This window comes from Rhipicephalus sanguineus, chromosome 1, assembly GCF_013339695.2.
Source record: "Rhipicephalus sanguineus isolate Rsan-2018 chromosome 1, BIME_Rsan_1.4, whole genome shotgun sequence".
Classification (NCBI taxonomy): Eukaryota; Metazoa; Arthropoda; class Arachnida; order Ixodida; family Ixodidae; genus Rhipicephalus; species Rhipicephalus sanguineus.
This window is the reverse complement of record NC_051176.1, coordinates 186325333-186350200: the sequence shown is the minus strand read 5'-3', so window position 1 is coordinate 186350200 and position 24868 is coordinate 186325333. Positions and strand designations below refer to the sequence as shown.

At 46.5% G+C, this 24868-nt stretch overlaps 1 protein-coding gene across 1 annotated transcript; it reads right to left on the bottom strand.

Moving 5' to 3' along the window:
- Nucleotides 1–11853: 11853 nt before the first annotated feature.
- On the bottom strand, nucleotides 11854–13843 carry LOC125759447 (neprilysin-3-like). The gene has a single exon (XM_049418231.1). The coding sequence runs from the start codon at nucleotides 13772–13774 to the stop codon at nucleotides 12041–12043; it is 1734 nt and encodes a 577-aa protein (XP_049274188.1). The 5' UTR covers nucleotides 13775–13843; the 3' UTR covers nucleotides 11854–12040.
- Between the last annotated feature and the right edge of the window lie 11025 nt (nucleotides 13844–24868).

Below are 24868 nucleotides of genomic sequence, written 5' to 3'. Positions count from 1 at the left end.
AACGCAATAAAGTGCACTTGTCGAGGTCTGAGTTCGTTGCATGTACGAAAAGAAAGGGCTTTGACAAACAAGTAGACAGTGCAGTTGGCGTGCTCTAAGTTCATTGCAACTTAACAAGGAGAAAGTGGTTTGAGACCTTACTTACACTTAATGTACATACGTGATCTTAGTACAGCATCGGTTCCACACGACTCTGGCAGAAGGTAAAGTATACGACACTTAGAAGCTCTACAAACGTCACTATAACAGTCCATAAATGTCAGAAGAATGTATATGATCGTCAATGCGAAGTTCATGGAAACTATAGCACCGTGTTAACAAATTAGTTCCACATATCAGATATTCGTTGCAACAGTAGTGATAGAAATCGGCCCTAACAAATCGGCAATATGGCTCGCGAGGCATCCCAGATACAAAAACGCATTATTCTAGGCTGCAAAGCCGCTATAAGCGAGGTAATCCTTATTTGTCTCCTTGTGGCATTTCAAACTTCGGTTCATACGGTGGCGCAATCAGTCAAATGCGATTTTTTTACTCTGGATGACCAACATTTCCAAAACTTTTGCAAATGATAAAAAAAAATGTGGTTGTGAATTGTCTTTCAGTATTTATTTTGGTTTTTATGCTATCTTTCGAGTTTTCGGCCTCGCGGAAACTAAATATTTCTTCGTTACAGCCGATGCCGCGGTGACTCCCGCGTTTTCGGTTTCGCTATAAAAAGAATACATGTCACTGAAATGAAGCGTGACCAACCAATGTTCGTATTTAGTTCGCTATAATTCGAGATATCAGTGTTCGTTAAAACGACGTTCAACTGCACAAAGTCTGGCAGAAATACTGCCACAAACTTCGACATGACCATCAGCACTATATAAGTTGAGCAAAAACTTCAGCAGTATACATCAGCAGAGCGTTCATCATAAAGTTCAGCCCATCGACTGAAAGTTAAACATCAAATTTAAAAAAAAATGCTGTTATATTTTAAAGCGTTCGTCCACGATTTCAACATTGCAATAATAAAAAAAAACTGCTATTGGGGGCGCACTCCACCTAAAATATCGACCTGAAAGGTTTGAAAAAGAGCAGTAAATAGTCTCACCGTCATTCAACTCACTCAACATTTAAACAAAGAAGAATGTCGACAAGAAGGAGACACGGTGAGCCTATTGACTGCTTTTTTTCTCAAACTTTTAGGGTTCGATGTATTAGGTAAAGTGCGCCCCCAATGGCAGTTTTTTTTTATTGCAGTGTTTAAGTCGTGGTGAGTGCTTAAAAAAATAACAGCATTTTCTTTGTCAGAAGAAAGAAAATATTTTTGTATGCAGTGTACAAGATCTTATCACTATGAGCTGCGTATTTCGTCATCATTATCTCCAATAGTCAACCTGCACGATACATCCACTGCAGGACGAAGGTATCTTTCAGTGATGTACAATTATCTTTGTTTTGCACCACATGACCCCTTCTCATGCCAGCGAGTTTTCTAATTGTGTACACCACATACTTCTCTGCCGTCCTCGACCGCGTTTTCCTTCTCTATAGCTTGGAACCGTTCTGGTAATCATATCGCTAAACGTATTACATAGTCTGCCCAGATCGTAACTTCTAAAGGTCAATTATTAGAATATAGCCTACCCCTGCCTACTCTCTAATCAACGCCACTATCTTCTTGTCTCTTCGTTTCATCGCTCCATCGTTGGTCACATCGCTACTTGGGCGATTCTCCTCAATTTTCTTTGTTAACCTCCAAGTTTGTGCCTTATGTTAGCACCGGTAGAAGACAGTGATTGTACATCTCCGCTTTCAAGGATATCTGCAACTTAGAGGTCATGACTTCGTAATGCCTACTGTATGCAACCCACTTTTATTCTTACGTTATAAGTTTGATTCTGATGATAAGGTTCTTCTGTGAGCAATAAACGTGCTCTTTCACGAATTCTAAAGGCTGGCTACCAGTCACAAATATTCGCTCTCTGCCATGTTATACAGAACATTACCTTCGCTGTCTACATATTAATCTTCATCCCTACTCTATAGCACAATATTGGTTAAGGCCCTCACCTGTTAGTTGCAAGTCATCTCCAGCGTTGCTGAACGGGACAACGTCATCTGCAAACTGCAGGTTGCCGAGATATCTACCGTTGACCATAACTCTCTTCAGTCCTAATCCTTTCCAGTGTAATAGCTTGAATAGGTTTTATCATTATTAATATATTATTATTTGCCGGGGTTTTAAGTTCCAAAACCACGATACGATTACGAGGCACGCCGTAGGTGGGGACTCCGGATTAATTTTGGGGTTCTTTAACGAGCACCGAAATCTAATAGCGAAGGATCAGAATAACCTTTTCTCCCATGCTCTAACTCAGGGGTTATCAAACCTTCTGCACTTGGGGAACCCCAGAGGCTTTTCGAGAGTGTCGCGGAACCCCTAACTTTTTCTTGAGCAAGAAGACAATCGAAAGCAAAATGGGAAGGGGGGAGGGGGGGAGTTGGTGATAACGCCTCTCGACGCGCGCAACCACAGTCTTAACAGTGCCCGCGTTGGCCTGTTCTCTTTAATATCGAATGTCATCGCCGTTGATGTAAATCTCCCGATAACTTACATACACTTGCAATTCCTCCCCGCGCCGCGCCGCGAGTCGCGTACACTGCATGCTTCAGGTGCCGCGCAGCGTAAGCAATGTGTTCACGAAAATCAAGCTCCTGGCGTACAGAAGCCCGTTTTATTTTTTGCAAAACAAAAAAGGAGGCATGCCAGTCGCACAGCGAAACGGCCGCCGACCGATACACCGGTAAGCTAAGCCTAAATGCTCGTGTGGCCCACAACCGGCACGAAGCGACGGGCCTCTTACGCGTATCAAAGCGCTCGTTGCGCGTTTTGATTACAAAACCGACATATATAGAGCAATCAAATCACCGTGTATGAAAACTGTGGCACATGATCGCTGAAGCGCAACGAGCCACGAATAAAGCGCCGAGGTGCCCGTTAATATCGTTTGAACTGGTTTGAACGATCGCGAGCATGAGCATTCGTGGACTCGTGGTCTGTCACCACGGGTCCGCAAATCGTGCAAGTTTCATGGCGCGCACTAGACGACGAGTCTTTAGTGCTGCTACCACGTGGGTCTCTCGCTACCCGCAGACACCCGATGTGCAGATGCGGCGTGCGACGGCTTCGTTAAATTCATAATGCAATGTAAATTTGCTTGCCTAAATAAATAAATTAGTCGCTAAGGGGGGTAAAACGGGAGCGGGTTGCATTCGTTCTGGCCGCTCGCGGAACCCTAAGATGTCCTTCACGGAACCCCTGGGTTCCGCAGAACCCCGTTTGAGAAGCCATGGATGCTCTAACTAATCGAACATGAGCAGTCATTATGCGATGGGGTGTTTTCATGGCTTTTGTTGCACTGCGTGACACACAAGCGCTGTGGGCATGGCCCAGAAGATTTCATCCAATCACGGAGAGCTAGAACACAGAATACGGAGTTGCTCTACGCTGTTCCGTCCTTGGTTGGTTAGTTATTTTTAGTGATGGGTAACGGCAGCCTAAACATTTACAGCAGTCCCTCCGACAAGAAGCAGAGCTTTAGGGCACTTTTCAACAAGGCACTCGCAGTCGCCAAGAGCTCCCCGCTACTAATAGGAGGGGACTTCAATGCCCCTTACCACGCGTGGAGATACACTTGGAATACAAAGAAAGGAGAGGGGTTATGGGACCTTTCCACGTATCTGGGCCTGTGCCTGATCACCGATCCGGCTTTTCCCACCCGCTGTGGCACGTCCACGTGCAGGGACTCTACACCTGACCTCACTTTTGTGAACAACTCGACACAAGCTAGCTGGGCAAACTCGGGCACCGATCTAGGTAGCGACCACTATATCATACACATAGGTATACGCATGCCGAAACAAGAGACTAGAACGTTTCGGTGCACAGACTGGGACCTTTTTAGGAAAGTTAGGGCAAAGAGACTAGAATCGGAACCGATAGAAGTGGGCAGACAGTCCTACCAGACTTGGGTCAACCAGCTTGGAGAGGACTTCAAGGAAGCCACTAAAGAAATTAAGACCGAAGAAAACACAGAGAGCGTAGACAATAGGCTCGCGCATCTGATCGAAGCCAAACAATCCATTCTGCAAAGATGGAAAACACGAAGACTGAACCGAAGGCTCAGGAAAAAGATAGCGTTGCTAAACAGACAGATCCAGGAGCATTCGAGAACACTCGTGAAACAGCAGTGGGACGAAGCTTGCAACTTGGCAGACGGCAGAATCAAACACGGGGGCAGTTGGAACCTCCTCAAACACCTACTGAACGAGAACGAAACTAAGTCAAACAAGAGAACGGCCATTGCAAAACTAGTACATCAGGTCAGCCAGTACACGACTGAGGAGGTAATCATGAGGCAGCTCGCAGACAAATATCTTCCGCTCAAACAACCGGGCGATAGTGCCGATTGCGTAGAGTACTCGGGAGGACCGTGCGAGGACATGGACCGTGATTTCACCGAGGGTGAAGTACGGGCCGCCATCCATGGTCTCTTTAGCAGATCGGCAGCCGGACCCGACGGTATTACTAACAAACTCTTAATTAATCTAGATGACGAATCGATCACTTTCTTGACGGATCATTTCACCGAGTTGTGGAGAAAGGGAGAATATCCGGATGAATGGAAGATGGCCAACACCATCCTCATACCCAAACCGGGAAAACCGCTCAATCTGGATAACCTCCGTCCAATCTCACTTACATCGTGCCTAGGTAAAGCTATGGAACACGTTATTCTCAACAGACTCACTAGGTACGTCGAAAAAAACGACATCCTCCCGTACAATATGATCGGTTTCCGCCCCGGGCTATCGACTCAGGATGCCATGCTCCTGATCAAACACCAGCTCATACAGGTTAGCCCGGTGCACGCGAGAGCGATTCTGGGTCTAGACGTCGAAAAAGCTTTTGATCGCATAGAGCACAAGGCCATCCTCGAGGTCGTCTCCGAGCTGGGTTTGGGCGAGAGGATTTTCCGCGTAGTCAAGGCGTTTCTCGGCGGTAGGCAAGCGAGCCTCAGACTAGGAGAACTAAAATCTAAGGTGATGAGCCTGGGAAACAGGGACACCCCTCAAAGAGCCGTGCTCTCACCCATGCTATTTAATCTAGCAATGACCAGAGTCGCGCGACAACTGGAGCAGATAAAAGGTATACGCTTTGTGATATACGCCGATGACATAACCATATGGAGCGCCAACGGTAACGTAGGCGAAACGGAGACTAGACTGCAGGAGAGCATACAGACCGTGGAAAGCACACTAAGTGAAATGGGGCTCAACTGTTCCGCGGCAAAGTCGGAGCTTTTGGTTCTAAAACATCGATGCAGGGGTCGAAGGCCAAAGGACTACGTACCCGGGGAGGAACCCAAGATTATCTTGCGCTGTCACGACGGATCCACGATCAAGCAGGTCGAAAAGATTAGAGCTTTAGGCTTCCACATAGAAGAGGGAGGCACGAACCTCAGTACCATTCGACACATTTCCAACAAAACGGACCAAGTCCTGAGGTTACTAAGGAGAATTACCAACAGACATAGGGGCCTTGGTGAGGACAGCGTTTTAAGGCTAGTACACGCCTTCGCTTTCTGTCACTTCACCTACGTAGCAGGTCTACTCAAATGGTCTCAGGCGGAGCTGAACAAGCTCAATATTATTATCAGAAAGCTAGTTAAGGTTACCCTAGGTATACCTAACAGCACCTCGAACGAGAAACTCATGAGCCTAGGCATACATAATACGATGGAAGAGATGGCGGAAGCGCAACAGATGGCGCAGCAGGAAAGACTGACAAAAACGCGCGCGGGTAGGCTTATACTCAAAGCGATCGGGACAGACCCCAATAGATCGAGGAACCCGAAGGAGGCCGAGGTGGAGCTGAGCGCGGAACTTAGAGCCGCGATCAGAACCACCCCTCTCCCAAGAAACATGCACCCGGAGCACAATGTTAGCAGGAGAAAGGCGAGAGCGAAAGCTTTATTGAAAGAAATTGAACAGGTAGGTGAAGAGGCAGCCCTCGTAGACGCCGCCTGGGTCAAAGGCAAAGAGGCCTACACGGCCGTGGTGGTCGACAGCCAGGGCGAGATACGGGACGCCGTCACCCTGTTCACTAAGGAATCAACGGTGGCGGAGCAAGCCGCGATTGCTTTAGCTATCAGGAACCGAAAATGGTCTTACATTTATAGCGATTCCAAAACAGCAATTAAGAGCTTTGACAAGGGCTATGTCGCTGGGACTGCTGTTAAACTTATCGGCAATGTAGAACCTATAGAAACCGAAATCCGATGGTTTCCTGCACATATGGGACAAGTGGATGAGGCTCGGGTCAACCTCAACGAGGTGACGAATGATCTGGCACGAGGACTCGCTTGCCGTGCCGGTCAGAACCGAACCGACGCCCACTACCATTCCGGGGATCATAAAGATAATTTACTAACCTACAACGAGATCACTAAATACTACTACTTGGGGCGTAGGCAATTCCCACTGCCACACGTAAAGTTGAACAGGCTCAGGCAGTCACGCTACGTTTACTGCAAACTGGGACGTACCCCACTCCGTATTTTGTAACAAAAATTCACCCTGAAAGTGAAATTAGAAAAGAATGTGACGCATGCGATGGCATCATTGAAATCAGACACATGCTGGCGGGCTGTCCCGCGACTCTCGCCAACCCCGAAGAAAAATGGCTTCACTGGCAGAAGATGATCTCCAGCTGTTCGTATCAGGATCAACTACGGGCTGTCCAGAGGGTTCACGATGGCGCCCTAAGGCTCGGCCTAACGGTGCCGACGTGGACGCGGCCCGCCTCGGTCTGAAAAGACCGGGCTTCAGGACTCTTAATAAAGTTTTGTGAATGAAGGAATGAATGAATGAACGGCAGCGCACTTCGAGTTACAAGGACAGAACACCCCAACGCCGTGTTCGTTTTTGTGTGATCTGCCCGTGCGACTCCAAGTGCGCTGTCATCACCCACCATCTGAAGAAAAATCGGGCCTGTTCCGAGGATACGAGCCGGAATCATTTCTTTTTCGAGTCGACCACTCTACCATGTACCTGAGCAAACCAGAAGACTTGCACGTACCAGAGCCACGGAGAACTGGCAAATAAAAGCACAAGGTCCCATAAAAGTGTCAATAAGTTCTGTGGAATCCCGCAAAGGCATTGGTCTGGATCAAGGCAAATTTCTTCAAATGGCAATCTTTCCGCGAGAATTGCGCGGATTCTAGTTGTATCTTTGTGCTCCAGTCGGTTGGGTGGCAATTTTATTTCCTTCCATAAACCATTCGACACCTTGCGAAATTCCGCAGTACTTATTTGCCTTATTCAATGTCCCTTATTCGAGTTGTCTAAAAGAAATCGACCTCGCCCTTCGAGCTGCTATAGGCTGCTGGTTAGCCCAAAAAATAGAGCGACCACCTCGGAAATGCACTAGTTCGTCTCGCTTTCGATCACCCGACAACATTTTTTTTACGGCGAAGCTGTGTATGACTCGACCATTCGTAACTACGCGAACAGTCACCTACTCAACAGGAAATTATCATCATCATGAACGGCATTTGCCGTCATATAAAAAAAAATAACGACCGTGGCCACCTAGACTGAGCTCAAACGGCAGCCCGCGAACTGGGCGTCACTGTGACCCTTGAGACTAAAAAGGAATATGAACGCATCGTAACGCCACGGACACTTAGTTACCCAATGAACAACGCCCAACTCAACAAAACACCCCGAGCAAGTACGTGCCGTAGATATTGGGCAAACCCCACAGCTCACCACTGTTCAACTAAAAATAAGCAGAAATAGAGTCAATTAATAAACAGGAAAATAAATCAATAAATAATTAAATTAACAAATAAGTAAATAAATACATAACCTGCGCGCTGTACTTATGGTCCACGGAAATCGAGGTGGAATTGCCTTAAAGGAGCACACGCTAAATTAACAAAAGGTCACAGTTTCGCCGCAAGGGCGAAGCAATGAATGCGATAGCAAGAAACTAATGCTAAACGAAGTGAGGCTCGCCAATGGATACTCTCAGTTTGAACAGCGCTCCTGTTGCAAAGGCGGCCGAAGCAGCGAAGGAAAAGCGTGCTTCAAGTGTCGAGCTGTGACACTTGATAGTTCGCACTCATCTTCTGTTTGTTCGTTTAGCGGCGTCCCTTGAGCTCGAGTGACTTTCGTACGCTCCGTAACATGAGCGCGGACATCACGGTGAAAGCTCCAAACATCCCTCTTCCCCTCACCACAAGAAAACCACGCGAGCAGACAGCGGAAGGGCAAGGTTCTCCGTGCGCAAATATAAGATGAAGCGAGCGAGCTCGCCGACGACTTTTAAATCCGCCGTCGCGCTCCTCGCGCTATCTCGCTGGTAAAGAAGAAACGCTTATTAATCCCGAGAACGAACACTGGCGGCGCGGCAGTCGCGGCGATGTGACGTCACGGCAAAGATTCGCTTGCTCCGCTGCCGAGGCTCGCCTTTTTCTGCGCCCGCCGCGTACCCGCTCTTTCGCGATACGGTGGTGATTACTGCTCATTCTTGCGATGCAAATCTCCCATGAAAGAAGGTGGAAGTTTAAACTATTAGCGAAAGTTAAGTAAGCTGTAGAAAGCTTGGATAATATAGCTTATAATGGGCGAATTCCCGTCCGAACGGAAGGTACACCGTGAAAATGGTGATTCACGAGAGCAAGACGTTCGTTGTTTTCACCGCGTACTCCAAGACATCGGTGCTAAATAATTTACGCTAATGGTTCTAACTTCATTACAACTTGGCGTAGACTCCACGGTTAAAACACGCGTCCCGAAGATTACAAATTAAATTAGGACGTTTTCAATTCACTAACTACATTTTGGTTTATCGTAGAAGTTATGCCTGCCTTTGCAGATTATCTAGGTGATTTGACAGAATTGCGCTTTCTGCTGCAGGAGACTTTAGATAAATCTGTTTATCTAAATAATCACTTAATACATCCGGAAAATAAACAAAATAATACGGCCACGCACACAATGATTTCGGAAATTCTGAGGTGTTAGTATACTTGGATTATGTAAAATTTCTTCTCAAAACTCGACTGGGATTATGTCGCCGTATACCCTGATTTGCCGAACTGCTGGTCCAATCGACCACCAGGTCACAAGCGGTAATGTTAAATTCACGCGGAGCACTGTTGATAGCAATCGCCTGCAAAACGAACGCCTGAAAGTCGAAATGAGCGTTTTGAACTGTTTCGATGGCACTCTCAGTGACGTGGCCCACGTATTAATTAAACGTCATTCGCCTTAATGAGTGAATTAATGGTCTCGCACGTCATGTCCACATAAAGGTTGATGATGCTCAGGAGTATATCAAATGCAAAGAAAATTAATTTACGAGCTGGCTATCTAAACTAGTACTTATACAACTGTAACAGCGCCGTTGCTACGATGCTGCATGAAGACAGAATCTGACAGCAATAAGGAGTTTCCGCAATTAACTCAACTTTTTTATGTTGTGAAATGAAGTCGCGAAATTATTGCGAGAAAAACGTGAAACTAAACAACATGATGAGTGAGCGAGTACACAAGAAAAACACAAGAACTGCGGCGGTATTCTCGGGCGAGCGCTTTCAAGATATTTTGCGAGGCTTAATCGCTCTCGTAATCGTGCGCGGGGCTTGGCACACGGGCAAGAACGCTGTCCGCCGATCCTAGATGCGTCCGATGCAAATAACACTTGTGGAGGCGAAGCCATCATATTTTTCTAAAGGAATCGCCCGTGAACAACGCAACCTAATAATGTCTTGCGTGTCAAGACCACCACACGAGTGTGAGACACGCTGCAGATTAATTTTGACCACCTCGAATTCTTTATTGTGCTTCCGTATCTAAGCAGAGAAATGTTGCTTTTCACACCCGTCAGAATGCGGCTGCTGTGGTCGGGAATCAGACCCATCCCCGAAGTTAGCAGCGCGACACAACGACAAACCTGATCACCCCTTTCAAAGTGTGCACGACGGCGCGCGGGCACAGCTGGGGACTGAAAAAAAATGAGTCTGAGTCTGAGTCTGAGTCTGAGTCTTTATTTCAGACATGCATACAAAAAATATATTATACATGGCTGAGGAGGAGGGGAAAAAAAGCCGCACAGTCGCGGCTTGACATTGCTCCCTTCCCCCCGTATACATCGGCACTGCGGTATGCACGAAACAGAAATAGCACAGGATAACATTGTAGCATAACAAACAAGAACTCCAAAGCAGAAAAAAAGAACACGGTGCACAATAAAATGGGTGACACTACAAACACATTATATCTCCAGATATATTCAAATAAAGTTGCGTACACAAAATATAATTAAGGTGCACACATTAAAAATGTGTAAACTTTTTGTCGTTTTACTAGGAACATTATCGATGCTGTTTTCGTCATTCATCTGAAGCTTGAGACAGGCAAAAAGCGAACGTAAACAGCGGAACACCGCACGAAGCAAGCGCGCTACATGCCGGCGCGTCACGTCGGGCATCGAAGAGTCCTTGCCGTGACGTCATCCACGCCTCCCGCCAGGCGGCGCCACCCCAACTTCTCGGGGCTAATAAGCGCGTGCCGTCTCTGAGTCCTGCCAGCGGTAAAGGGTGTGTATGTAACGCTCGCCGTTAGCGACTTGAAGGATCTGCGCTTTCTGGCGTAGTGGTTAGCGCCACGCGCTGCGGAACGAGAGGTCGCTGGTTCGATTCCGCGCTTCGGAGGCATTTTTCTGAATTATTTTTCTTTAGGACTTTGATATATATATATATATATATATATATATATATATATATATATATATATATATATATACGGTGCATGACGGCGACGGCAAAATCCAGCCGAGACTGTCCATATAATTGCTATCGCAATAAAAATTACGTGTAAACGAATAAATAAAATCCACAGCTTCGCTGGTCATCCACCTTCACAGGGTGTAATGGCTCGTTTTTTTTTCCGGCGACAGAGCTTTCTTTGCATTTTTTCGTATAGGTTTCCTTTGTAGGTTGGTACCGCACCCACTTGGTGACAATCGCTCTTTCATGACCCATCACCACGTTCCTACGTTCCGCAAAGGAACTGATTTGCCAAGTGCACCACCTGCGTTGCTGAGAATCTCAGCGTTTACAATACAGTATATACGTTTACGCTTTATTCTACGAGTATGACGATTTTTAAGTTCATGCTAATGGGTGGTGCTGGCTTCGTGACAAAGAGGATAGCTGATGAATTGGGGCGAGCCGTGGCGTCCTTCATTTTACGGCGGTGTACAGGTGATTTTGTACGCGTGCGAGTTTGTGGGGGAGTACTCCCAAGTTTTGTCGTCAACCTGGAAGATACGAAATGTCAACGCATGAACATCGACTTGATATCAAAATACTCATTTGGGCAGCAGCTGGCTGTCACGCTCGCCACTGATTGTTTGCGGCATCTTCCCAGCGCACTATTTCAAAACACATGATTGCAAATCGAAACATTTTTACAAATGTTCCAATATTTTCCGTGATGTCATTACAAGACTATACACTGACGGGCAAGGCTTTCCTGCACATAAAGAAATCATAAAGAAATATGTTGAAAATTCGTTGTTTAAGGTTGCTCGCTGTTTGCGAAAACATACACTCACGCACAAACGGCTACAAGATTGAGTACTTATCGAAACAGTTAAATTCAGCAACTAACATATAGCAAATGTTGCGAAGATCAAAACACTTTAATGAGCGAACAGAAGTTTCTTAACAAATAGTGCTGATATAACAATTGATTGGGCGCACTCGGGCTAACATTATGCCTGCGACATGTTGCGTAGCGCCTGCATAAAACCTATCGTACATGCGCTTTCATCATAGTGCTTTCCACAGCACGAAGAAATCGAGTAGACCTGGCTGCATTGAAGCTCGGATAATCGCGTGTAGTCTTAGTGTAAGAAGCCACAGATTTCGATTTGAAAGGTAATGTCCGTCAGCAACAAATCAAAGCCGTGGCGTCAGGATCTCGTGGGAGCACTTTGCTTAGCGGCCGCAACCCAAGCTGTGCACTTATCCAACGGACCCATCTTGGACGTGGGTCGGCAGCCATAGACCTCGTGAAACATAAGTGAGCCTCGAAGAGGGATATTCACAAGGCGTGCCTGATCTTCCAGCTCTTCGTCGCGAAGGTCACTGTTACAGAAGCCTAGAGAATAGTGAATAAAGAACAGGTGGTCCGCCGTAAAATCTTCAGCGCCTGGCAAGCGAACATCGCGAGTTCCCCCGGATGCCGTGGCTGTGCTAGCGAGATGGATGTTTCCTTGGTAGAGCTCTTGGATAATTTTCAGCGCCGTGTGGTCCTCCAGAAGCGACAGAGACATTGATGCCGGAACTCGGGCCTGCTCTTGCAGGCACAGCTGTGCGCGACGGAGTGACGTCTTCGCCGAAGACGACCAGAAGCTACGGGTGAGTATTTCACGGTTAAAGAATGACGACACACCTTCGAAAAGCATCTTCAGCAGGCATCGAGCCGCACGATGACCTTGGCGCGGTAAGTGTAAGTAGCCTAGCTCGTCAACTCTATAAAGGGTCCAATTGGCTAGTAAGACAGGAATGTACACAGTCTTTAGCTGGAGATCATACCAACAATCAGTCTCAAAGGGCGAAGCTCGCCAAAACTCTTTTGAGCTACGACGAAGTGTCGAAGTTTGTACCATTTCGTTCACTTCAGACAGCCACTTCAAAAAACTGCCCCGGTTATTAAACAAGGGAAGCTTCGCGACATATGCAGATAGTTTAGACATGTCGCTAAGCCAGTGCGGCAGACCTACAAGAAAACGAACGTCGGAGAGAATTCTCTTCGCCAACACGCGAGTTTGGCCATCCAAGAAGATTAGAGATTCCACGTGTGTAATTACCTGCTTTAGCACGCTGTCGAGAACACCCCGGATCGTACTGTCTGCCGTTTTCACTACCTGATGACTAGCATAAAGGAACAAGTCTGGTAGGGTTTGTGCAGCCGCCCGGACACAAAGCCTCCATCGCTGCACGTGTCGGACTGGACGGTTGAAAAGCTGAGCAGAAACAGCCCATTCCAAATCTGGGTCAGCCATTGAGACGAAAACGGAAGACCTCACAAGCACATGCACGCAAAGAAAATTGAGAACCACGTGGACATCCGTCTTGCGTAATAAATCTACCAGTGCTCTTGAAAAATCGGGAGAAAGGAGCATCACATCGCGATCTCCTTCATCCGGAGGCAGCTGCAAGTCACCTAAAACTTCAAGCAGGTATATCTGGAGCTCGATCTCATCCTTCAGTTTTACGACCCGATGTAAACGTTCATCTCGGCGCTGCGACTCCCCAGAAGCGATTGCTGCATCAAGCTGCTGAGTAAACGCGACCACCTCCATAGCGTAGGATGAAGGCACGAAGCGCTTGCCGAGCGCATTCATCGATGCTTGCGTAAGTCTTCTGTAAGCAGTGGTCGTTTTTTCAGGGCCTACGATCAACGGTTCGGGTACTTCGACAGTGAGTATGTCTCGGTCAGGCTCAAAAGGATGCAAGGCCACTCCAAGTCGAAGAAGCGCAGATGTGCCCGTCAGAAGGAAAACCTTGGCGGCAGTCTTCCATGGTGAAATACTGCTGCGCACAGGCGGAGTAAAGGGAAAACCTTCGAGGTCAGCGGCCGCCAGTAAGTCAAGAACAGGGTCAACATTCGTCCCGTTCGCGCCATTCATACAAGCGGTCATTACTCGCTTCAGCGGTGATAGGACGTCCGAGTCTTGAACGCTGGGAGGCAGTGGTGATGCAAGGACGTGGTAGATGTCGCTTTCGAACTTCCTGCATAGAGTAACAGAAAATGACAAGAGTGGACACACGAGCCTATAAGCGGCGGAGCTACGCAGCTTCACGCCAGCCGTTAGACGGCAGCACGTCACTCCCTGTTTCCAAGAGAACGCGCGTACTAGTTATCCACTGCAGTACCTTTTCTGGTTCACGATACATCTACTTGTCTTTGTCAGACTATGTGGCTGCGGCAGTGGCTTCCGCTGGCTCGTAGTGCGGCTCTAAATCCGTCTTTATCATCTGCGATTGGACAGTTCGAAATCATCGATTGGTAGCTGTCATGACCATATATGGTCAGGGATTGCCGGCATGGCAAGACGACGCGGCATGAGCGGCGACGCATGTGAAATTCGCTGGGATCGTCTGCCGGGAACTCACTCTGTTTGGCGGCTGCTTGGTAAGAACGCCTTCATTAGGTTCTTTTTTCCCTTCATTACTTTGCAATGTATTTGTCGCTACAGCTTTAAGTTGACATTTGACGCACTTTGTGTTTTAGCGCCGAAAGCTTCTTTCTGCTTCACGCTTCGCGTATGATGCTCGTGAACTGCTTTGCATTAAGAAATAGCAACTTGAAATGCTGTGCAGCACGTTAGCGAAGAAATCGTTTCTTGGCGCCAAAAATGAGTCGCCGCTTGCGTCGTAAGGTTTTCTTTGTGCATTCAATGCCGTTACACGCAGTTCTAATTCACTGCATGGGTGTGCAAACGTGTGAAAGAGTGCAGTTGTGCTTAGAATCGTTATTTGTGGTATTCACAGTTTGCTTGACGCCTATGTTAAGAGCCGAATAAGAGAGAACTTGAGAAATGAGAACTGTGTTCGTTGGCCGTGGCTACGACGTAATATTCTCGTTAAATACTGCCTCAGTAGTTCATGCACCGAAGGTTGCTTTGTGTTCACTGCGGCAACTGCTTGAGACTGTTTTTCGCGAAAGGGCGCTGAGAAGTGCGTCGGAGACAATTTGCGCGAAGGCCAGAGAAAATACGGTAAACTTTTTTCTCTTTTTCCAGGTCATGCCGTCCGGAGTCAAGTACTACGGCAGCTACTGCTGCGCTGCGTGGTGCAACGACTAAGTGGTTCAGGATTCCGCGAGACGACAGGTAGCCCTTTGCACCTTTCCAAGATGTAATTTTGAAGTTGTGGTTGTCATTAGCTAACTATCAAAGTATGTCCGTATCTTTCGCACTATTTTGCCGTTCAGCTAGTTAGTGTTTGGATGGTCATACATATTCTTCATTCGCTTAAATCGAGTGGCCCCTTTTCTCTCTGAAGTCCCCTTTTCCTCTGTGATGCTAATGCTGTCTTCTGCACATTTATTGTATTGTAAGAATTTTCTAAATATCGCCTATTTATTCCTACTGTGCAATTTCTCAACATGTGGCAGCTGTCTTGCATTGTGCAGTGCACCCATCTTTTGTATGTGCTTAGTGAGAATGTGACTTGAAATAAATGTTTCGTCTCTCCCAACGATTGTCATGTCTGCATAAACAATGGCATTGTGTGCTCGCCGCTCTGGCGGTGTGGCTTACACGAAGCTACTTATGCATGCAAGTAACGCGTTAAAAGAAAAAAAATATATATATATATAACCCCCGAGACAATCACACGAACAAAAGTGGTCTCGGGGGCCGTGTAATTTTACCTATAGCTAAATAATGGCCTCTGAGATTCGCATTTTTAATTTTTTTTTGCGATTTCTGATCTCTGAGGCGGCTGTTAGGATTCCCCACATCCGTTTGGTGCGCTGCGAACCCAAATCAGCCGCAGGGGCCTACGGGAGTGTCCTCTCTTAACCTTTTTTATATTACTCTATGCTTCCTGACCAATTCGTCATCAGGGCTGGTGGAACCGTTGACACCTTTCCAGCGACTGCAGACAAACCTGTAAAAGTCGTCGCACGGGTCCATGTCTTTGGAAATCAAGGCGCCTATGTAGGCGCCGTCTTTTTGACATGTATCTGTAGAACATACGTCGTACGGTGGCTCTCGGTGTACTACTTGTTCTGGTGCATCCATAGAATGCTTTGTTGACGTTGACGTGGGCGTCGAAGGCACCGAAGCAGGGAAACCGCGCTCGATAATTAAGGGAAATCCGGAGCTTGATTTTACTGCTCCTGGGTAGAAAGCAATCGCCAGTGCGGCGGCCCCTGTGACAGCAACAAGAATGATGGCGTGGAAAACGAGCAGTTCCTTCTTGAGTTGGTGAGAATTGCCGGAACCTCTAGTAAGGTCACCGGAGACTGTCGTCTCAAGAAGGCTGTTGTCACTGACCGTTGACACGGGCGTTTCCTTTGCAGATGAGTCAACACAAGGTAGGGCGACGACCTTCTCATCGTCATGCTGTGCGTCGACTTCTTGTACCAAGTTCTCCAGGTCGCGTTCCAAGGAGTTGCTGGCTTCGGCTGTGGTGCTCCATGAAGGACCCGCTACCTTGTGAGAAAAGACTTCGTAAACTTCTTTTTCTTTCTGCTTGTATCGCGATGACATAAAAGCGACGTCGGTGACCCGATGGTCCGAAGACCTGCCCCGTGGTTGCCGATTGTTGAATGGCTGTGACTTGGATGGTTGCCCATCGTTCGTACGGGTGGCGGGCGTTGCCGGAATCCGTGGGAGTGAGACTCCACAATCTGGGTCAGTCAACGGCATGTCGCCCGCAGTGCAATGCGCAATGATCTGGTATTTCGTGGGCTTTATTGCGCGGTTTTCGTCTCTTCTAATGACCGTGGATACGGCGCCGGCACCCATTCTCCTTGCAGTTATTTCGGTTGGTTCCAATAGCCTGCAATATGAACGTAAGTAAATGACTCACTTAAGGATCCGGGGATAACGATTCGTTAAACGTTAAACTTTACAGTTATTGCAGATATTTACATGCAGCACAGCTTAACTGTGACAATTTTCTTTGCACTTCGTAATTGTAAAAAGAATCCTCAATTTCGAACAGGACATGAAAACACATAAGATAGCTACGCAACAAAAACGCAGTTTACTTGTTCCTAATCCTGTATAGCCGTTATGAGTCTGACTCGGTGTAGCATTTACATAACTAATGCTGGCAATTTACAACGCACTTTCGTTTGTCCTCCTTGTTGGGGAGAGCACGTGCTGTATTTCACTTTCCTAAAGCAAAATTCAAACGTGAAAGATAGCTCGTAATATTTATGTCGACAGAATGACTTACAATTGGTGAAAGAGAGAGAGAAAAAGACAATTCGGGTGTACTAATCTCTACTTTCCGCTTAGACATATATTGGGAAATCCGGTTGCACCTGCGGCCCAGCATCTGTGAAAAATAATAAAAGCTTTCACTCTGAACATGTCGGGAAAGACCGCTAGATGATGAGACAAATAGCGCTCTTTTAGAATGCGTCATTTAGTGCGTCATTGCCACTGTCTCCGACATTAATTCTTCCTGCGGCCGTAGGCAGACAACACATGGCATATTGCGTGCTGCCCCGGTGCGCGAAAATCGGCTCTTACTGTTTTGAAAAGAAATGTTATCACTATGTACAACTCTGAAAACTAGAGCCACTAAAAGGTAGTCATGTGTATGCTCTGAATAACAGTAGTACGTGAGCCAGGTCGCCGGCAAACACTGCACAAAGTATAAGTGAACATAGTATACGTCTCTTCGGTGGTAATCAAATTCGGCCACAGGTATAAATTGATAATTGCAAGGTGACAATGTACTGTCCGTTTTAGTGAGCCATTTGAGCTCCACATCTGTCATGGTAAGAGTATTTGGAACAGGTGGAGCTGTTATTCGACACCATCGACATGTCAGTGGAAAATTGTCACATTGTCTTTCTGAGTGGCTGTAGTTCGAGAACGTACTCTATACTGTGCAGTCTTCTTGTACCGGAAAAGCCCATGAAAAATACTCTGACAATCTCCTCAGCAACCATTTTACTCAAGACATTCAGTTGGGGTAAGTTGCTTAATATCCAGTTCTCGTATCCGTGACGGTGGCGAGACGGTTAACAACAATGTAGACGCATTAAAGATGGTCTCATAACACTGCAATATCAGGAACTTCCTCAACGACTTGCCGTGACACAACATTGTCTGCGGGACCAACTATGCTCCGATTCAAGCCAGGCAACTCGAGGGTCCTGCCCTAATTTTAGAATACGCATTAGCGTCGTCACTGGCTCTGAAATATGCGAAATGTAATGCCTCATAGCTATGTGTGAAACGTATTCTGCAGTAATTAGTACTATCCAGGAATCCCATACAAAGCATGCTTGCTGCTTTGTGGCCGAGACTCATTACGCCTATGCGACTAAGTGTCCTTAACTTCGTGATGTTTGCAACTAATGTCTCGAAGAAAGGTCATATAATCAATGTATACAAGGCTAAATGTGCTAATTACAGCCTGAGATCGGCTGTGTCTTATCATCAGAAGAAACAGTACCAGTAATCAAGTAAGACCTATTGCGTGAAGCAAAGAGGCAGGAAGCCAGGTTGGAGCTCGATGCAGTAGTGCAGCCACCAACGATATGTGAACAATTTGTTAGACGTCACACCGGCTCTCCCAGTCTATATAGTCCTTTCAATGTTGAACGACACAAGAACGGCCGTTTGAGATGGAGCTTGACACAAAGGCAAAAGTATACACCAGCATCGGTGTGGAGACTACACCGTGCGTTTCCAATTCTGTTTTTCAAACCTTCAGATGGTAAACTAAGCAGTTACACTAATGAAATTAAACCAGTCCTTGGAAGAGGTTATTGTAACATCACCGTACAATATTAACCACTAGAAAATTCCATTACTGGCCGCACATGCTAAGTTCATCCCGCTTTTGAAAGCGCTGTACGGAAGCGTTGCATATGTTGTTACGGTGAAGGAACTATATCCCCGCAACAATATTATTCAAAATGTTTTTCTTCAGCGTCGCCGATATCTGATACATAACTGATGCCAGCGGCTCATATAGAAACATCGTGAGTTGTTTTCCTATAAGCCAGGACCTCTCCAAAATGTCACACTTAAACTTTCTAACAAAAAGATGAAAATTGTCAGTTTTTTTTTTTCATGTCTATAACAGTTTCGCTTGCTTTCATCGATAAAATGTCTGAAAAATTACAAAGGCAGCAGCATGAAGATATCTTGCAACCTGTTCGTTGCGAATGAGCAGCAATCGTTCTCCATTTCTCAAGAGAGATGGTCAGATCGCCACCTGTGGAGACTGAGGCGAAGCCATCATGGTGGTTAAGTGGTTATGGTACTCTGCAGCTGCTGACCCGAAATACGCTGGTTCGATGAAGGCGACATGCTAGAGGTCAGTGTACCGTGCATTGTCAGTGCACGTAGGCCGAAATTACCTGGAAATTGCCAGGTGGCTGAAATTACCTGGAACCCTCAATTACGGCGTCTCTCATAGCGTGGGTCGTTTTGGGACGTTTAATTTGTAATTGTGGACAAGTACCTCATACCAAGGGCTTAAGTGGGCGGATCCGGTAGGTATTTCAAATGTATCAAAGGAATATTTCCAGCCAAAAACGGACGAACACAGGAAACGGTGAAGGAGACAGGAAAGCGGCTATATTTCCTTAATGCAATGCACCAACTAGCCCAACAACGAGTTATACTAGAACACATTTCAAATGCCTTCAGTAATTACTTTCACGGAGTGAATTTATACCGATCCTATAGCCTACCACTGTGACTTCAAACATGTCGATTTTCCCTTTGTTCTCTTTCCGATCACATCGCCCATAGTGGTCGCTGTAATCCATAACCCTAAGGACACGGGTCTTGAATTAGATCATTTATCAGTTCGCCATTTTAAATTAGTAGCCCATCTTATCAGCGGGACAGTAAGCTACATCATTATGCACCTTACTTTCAAAGATTGCGTTTTCCCTATACAGGGTGTTTCAAGAAATGTGTCAGAAAATCTTAAAAATAAGGGAAATGCAATACATATTTGCTCGCTGCCTTCATAATTTCTTTTTCTGTGGAGGCCGACATCTTTGCATGACTGGAGATATCATATACACTCGACACGGTGGTCTTAGTGGTTATGATACTCGACTGCTGACCCGAAGGTCGCGGGATCGAATCCCGGCCGCAGCGGCCGCATTTTTGACGGAGGCGAAAATGCTTGAGGACCGTGTACTTCAATACCCCAATTCCTCAGCCCTGACCCCAATTTAGGTGCACGTTAAAGAACTCCAGTAAGGTGACTTGTTGGGCGAGTTGGTTCATTCTTATTGCAGAATTAGCGCAAATACCAAGACGAGAGAAGGCGAGAGACGAACAAGCGCAAACTATCAACTGAATTTATTCGAAAAGCACACACATATATACGTGAGCAAAGTCACAGTCACGAGTCACCTTAGCGAACACTAAATTCGATTAGTGGCAGGCGCTCAAGTAATCTACCTCAGTGGCATGCAACGTGATAGATGGCCTCACTCCGCATGCCTCGCCCGATCTGTTAATGAAAAATGCTTCCTCTATTTCTCGCGCAACCTTCTCTCTTAATCTTGAGAGAACCTTAGCTTCTGATAGCAAGGGTGCGCAGCCGCACTCCCTGCAATGTAATGACAGATTAGAACAAGGTGTTCCCCTCAATGAAGCCTTATGATCTAACAGTCTGTTGTTCACACACCGTCCCGTCTGCCCGACATAGCATTTCCCACACGATAACGGTATATGATAAACTACCCCTCTGCCACACTCGACCAATTTATGACGGTGCTTGATGTCGCATCCGTGGCCCCGCTTGCTCTGCCCACATATGCGGCCGCACATATGCGCCCAAGCTTGTCTGCAGCAGAAAAAACCACATTGCACCCGAACCTATTACCCACTTTTTTCAACCTATGGGATACACCGTGAACATACGGAATGATTACAAAAGGTTTCCCTTTCTTCCGTTTCACTTGACTTACACCCCGCGCTTCCAACTTCATCTTTTGCAAGATCCTTTCGCTCAGGACCGCCAAATGTCGCTCTGGGAACCTAGACTGCCGGAGCCTCCCAGCCTGTCGTGCAAAACTCTCATTCATGCGATGAGGGCACGACTTCTTGAGTGAAGCCTTGAGGCAGGCCATCGCAACACCATTTTTTACTATTTTAGATATACCCGAACGGAAGTCGATGATAGGTTTGACACTACGAGGGGCGTACATCCAACATACGTGGCTTCCTCCAAAACATATGCTCAGATCTGAGAACTGTATGCAACCATTACTGGGAACCTCACATGTAAACCTCAGCCCTGACCCCAATTCCTTGAACACCTTCAATACATCAATCCTAGTGCTCACACACCGAAAGTCCTCTACAAAAACCATGTAATCGTCCACGTATCTAAAGGTTTTTACCACAACGGAGTCCAACGCAGTCTCTAGGCCACGGTCAACCACACTCAGATAAATTTCGCTCAAACCAGGCGCCACACTCGACCCAATGCATATCCCCGACTTCTGAGTGTAATAGCACCCTTTCCAACCAAAAGCGGTTGATCCTAAGTATACAGATAGGAGCTCAAGGAAGGAACTCGTCGATACGCCGCACCTATCTTGAAACCTTTGTTCGTCGTTATCTTCTTGAATGCAATTCCTGACGAACACCAGAAGTCTGTCATGTGGCAACGAATAGAAGAGGTCCTCCAGATCCACACTGAATCCTGACAGCACTTTCGCGTATCCTTCCATCAGAATCTGCGTCACTTCCTCTGAATTCTTCACCCGGTAAGGGTCCACCACGCAGAGAGAGGATAGGTGCTTCTGCAGAAATCCAGAACACTCACGCTGCCAAGTCCCGCGCTCGGACACAATAAGGCGAAAAGGGTTCTCCGCCTTACGTGTCTTCACAGTGAAAAACATCTCTAACACCGTGCCCTTCCCTTTCTTCACCGCAGAGCACAGGCTATCTAGTTTCATCTCCGGATGGTCAAATTTCCGGAGCCCTCCACTACGGTGCCCTCATTATCATATCGTGGGTTTGGGACGCAAAACCCCAACAATTATTAGGAGACATCAAATACGGCAGTAATTAAAGAAGTTAAACTTTGTAATTAGTGGAGATAAGTGGTCGGGTCAACAGGGGAGAATTGAAGCCCTCCATTGCTGTTTTGAGATTTCCAGAAAGCGGACGCTGGTAATTGTAGCAATTCGATGAAGTCTGGCTGATTTTGCCGGAGAAACCGAAACCGAAACATTGAAGAGCGCAAGTGCCGTACTCTTCTTAGATGTGCAGAATGAGCAAGAGCTGGCACCATCGATCGACTTTCGCGGATGTGCCCGCTGTGCTTGCGATTGTAGCCCGTATGGCACGCATACATTAACGAATGCTGAATTACTAACGCCACTGCAATGGTGGTTGTGAACAGCGACGTCATTCTGGAGGTCTGCTAGTTGCGCTCGTAAGAGAGTCGGTTGCGGTTTTGCCAGTGAATGTGGTCAAATTTCATTACTCCGCAATAACTGCTAGAGACCGCTTTTTCGAAATCTGAAAGCGCCAATGGGCTTTCAGCACCAGTGGCGTAGCCAGGGGGTGGCACACCGGGCCTGTGCACCCCCCCCCCCCCCCCCCAAAGCTTTTTTTTTTTTTTGCCATGGCATACAGAGCACGAAATGACAGTCGGCCACATCTGCCTGCCCGTCCCCCACTGTCTCTAGTCATCTTAAGATGCCTGCAGCAACAGAAAAAGTAATTATGAAGGCAGAGAGCAAATATTCCATTTCCCTTATTTTTGAGGATTTTCGGACGTATTTCCTAAAAGACTGTACAACTTACTAAGGAAACCAAAAACCATTCCTGTATTGGCAAAACATAACCGGTATATCATATACAATTACCTTCCATTCTCTATAGTTTTCGTCATTAGTAAAATTGTTGAGTAGATATGTATGATGCGATTAAAAAATGACCTAAAAAGTTTAATATGTTATCAAACTCCCACTTCGGATTCCGTTCTGGACGCTCTACGAGCCTGGGCCATTCTGTAGTAGATTTTGTTAAAAAGAGCAATTGATGCAGGATATCTGTCGATGTGTCGGTTCGATATCTTGCGATTTTAGTAAAACGTTTTATACTGTTAACCATGATGTCCCTCTGAACAAAGTTGAATGCTTATGCGAAAGAAAGGCAGGAAGGGGCAGATGGAAGCTTGCGATGAGAAATTCGTAAACAGTGTGTGTGTGCTGGAGCCGACGTTTCGACAAGTGGACTTGTCTTTTGTCTGGAGTTGCTGCCTTGAAAAAGACAAGTCCACTTCTCGAAACGTCGCCTGAAGCACACACCACCTGTTTACGAATTTCTTATTGAGTGCTTATGGTGTTTTGGTCCTCCGTTAAAGATTTGAATATCTTATCTGTTGTATTGGTAACAAACTGACAGCTGTCGGGATTTAAATATATTTTCTAACGTGAATATATTTAAGCAAGACGTGCCTCAGGGCTCTATTTTAGGTCCACTACAATTCGGATATTAATGATCTAACCAAAAACAAATGGCAACTCAAGCCATTTCATAGGCTGATGACTCTCCTGTTTCAACATCACGCAGTTATATTGCATATTTAATTACAAATCTAAATAATGCATTAAGAGAAATTACTCCCAGTTGATTTACTAATCGATTGGTCCTGAACCCATCTAAGATTATGTTGATGGTTCTTATATCACCACAGAAACGTATATATGTCTGACCCGGAACCTAATTGTTGTATTATATTATAATGCTATCACTGAATCTGTCACATTTCTTGGTGTACACGTAGGGAGAGACATTAAGTGTCATGGCCGTGTTCATCACTTCAAAGGAAGGCTGCGTTTGACGTCAGAGCACGCCAACCCTTCGAGTACCAACCCGTCAGAGTACCAACCCTTCGGCTTGGTGAAGAAACATTCTACGAACAGAAACACTGCTGTGACCAGCTCAGCCAAATTTTATTGTCGTGCGCGGCACGTAGAGTTTACAAAAACTTGGAGGACGCTTGAGCTTCGCTTTCAAGGGTAAAACGCGATAGCGTAATCGGACCATGTTCGTATCGCCTTCCCAATAGCTAGCCGAGCTTCGCCTCTCGGTCGTCACCTAAACCGTGCCGCAAGGAAGACCAAAGTGCGGACGCTCGCCGTCTCCCATATCCATGCATGAGGCGCGACTGAACACAGAAAGTACGCCCGTGGGCCCTTTGCGCAGTCGATGCGGGTTTTCCGTCAAGCCGCTGAAGAACCTTCGAGATGTGCGTACCACCAACGCGAAATGGTGTATATAAATTGCTCGCCGTTAGTGTGCCGGAGGATGTATACGTGGTGGCCGAGCGGCTAAACGCATCGTACCGTGGAGCGATGGGTCGTAGGTTCGAATCCACGGTCCCGCTCGAACCGAAGATTTGTTATTGTTTCTTTATTAGCATCTACCCCGAATTTTCGCTCACGGACAGCGCTGATTTTTTGCTCACAACCAAAGACGCCGACGCCAGAATTTCTGCGAAACGAGCTCTTTAACGCTCTCGCGTTAATACGAAGTTGCCAATTTCTCAAGCGCCCTCTGTAAAGGCTCCTCCTCACTCTCTTCAAAGCTGCCGGCTGCTGCGAGATTTCATTTCGCAGGTTGCTGCTATTGGCCGATAGCTGACATAAATCAAGAACGGCGTTTGGATCAGACGCGCTTCTTGTCGTGGGGTGCCGCCACATACCGGCGCAGCTAAAACTACGCAGTAGCAACAGTAGCGTGCACAAGAATCACACCGCCAGTGGGCGAACGGGTTTCATGACGTGCGTTGACGTATATTCTTGCCCCGAGTGTGTCGGAACCAAACGAAAGCCAAAAACGAAAAATAATAAAAGCGATATTTTTGACAGGAACAAACACGTAACCGAAACTTTATCTATTTTTCGTTTCGGAGTGAAACCGAAATATTTTTTTATCGGTTTTCGGTTCAAGGGAAAATTTGGCAATCCTTAACAACCGAGGTCATGCAACGTGAACATTAATGCATATCTCGGGCCGGTATTCCAAATAAAAGATGCGTTGAAA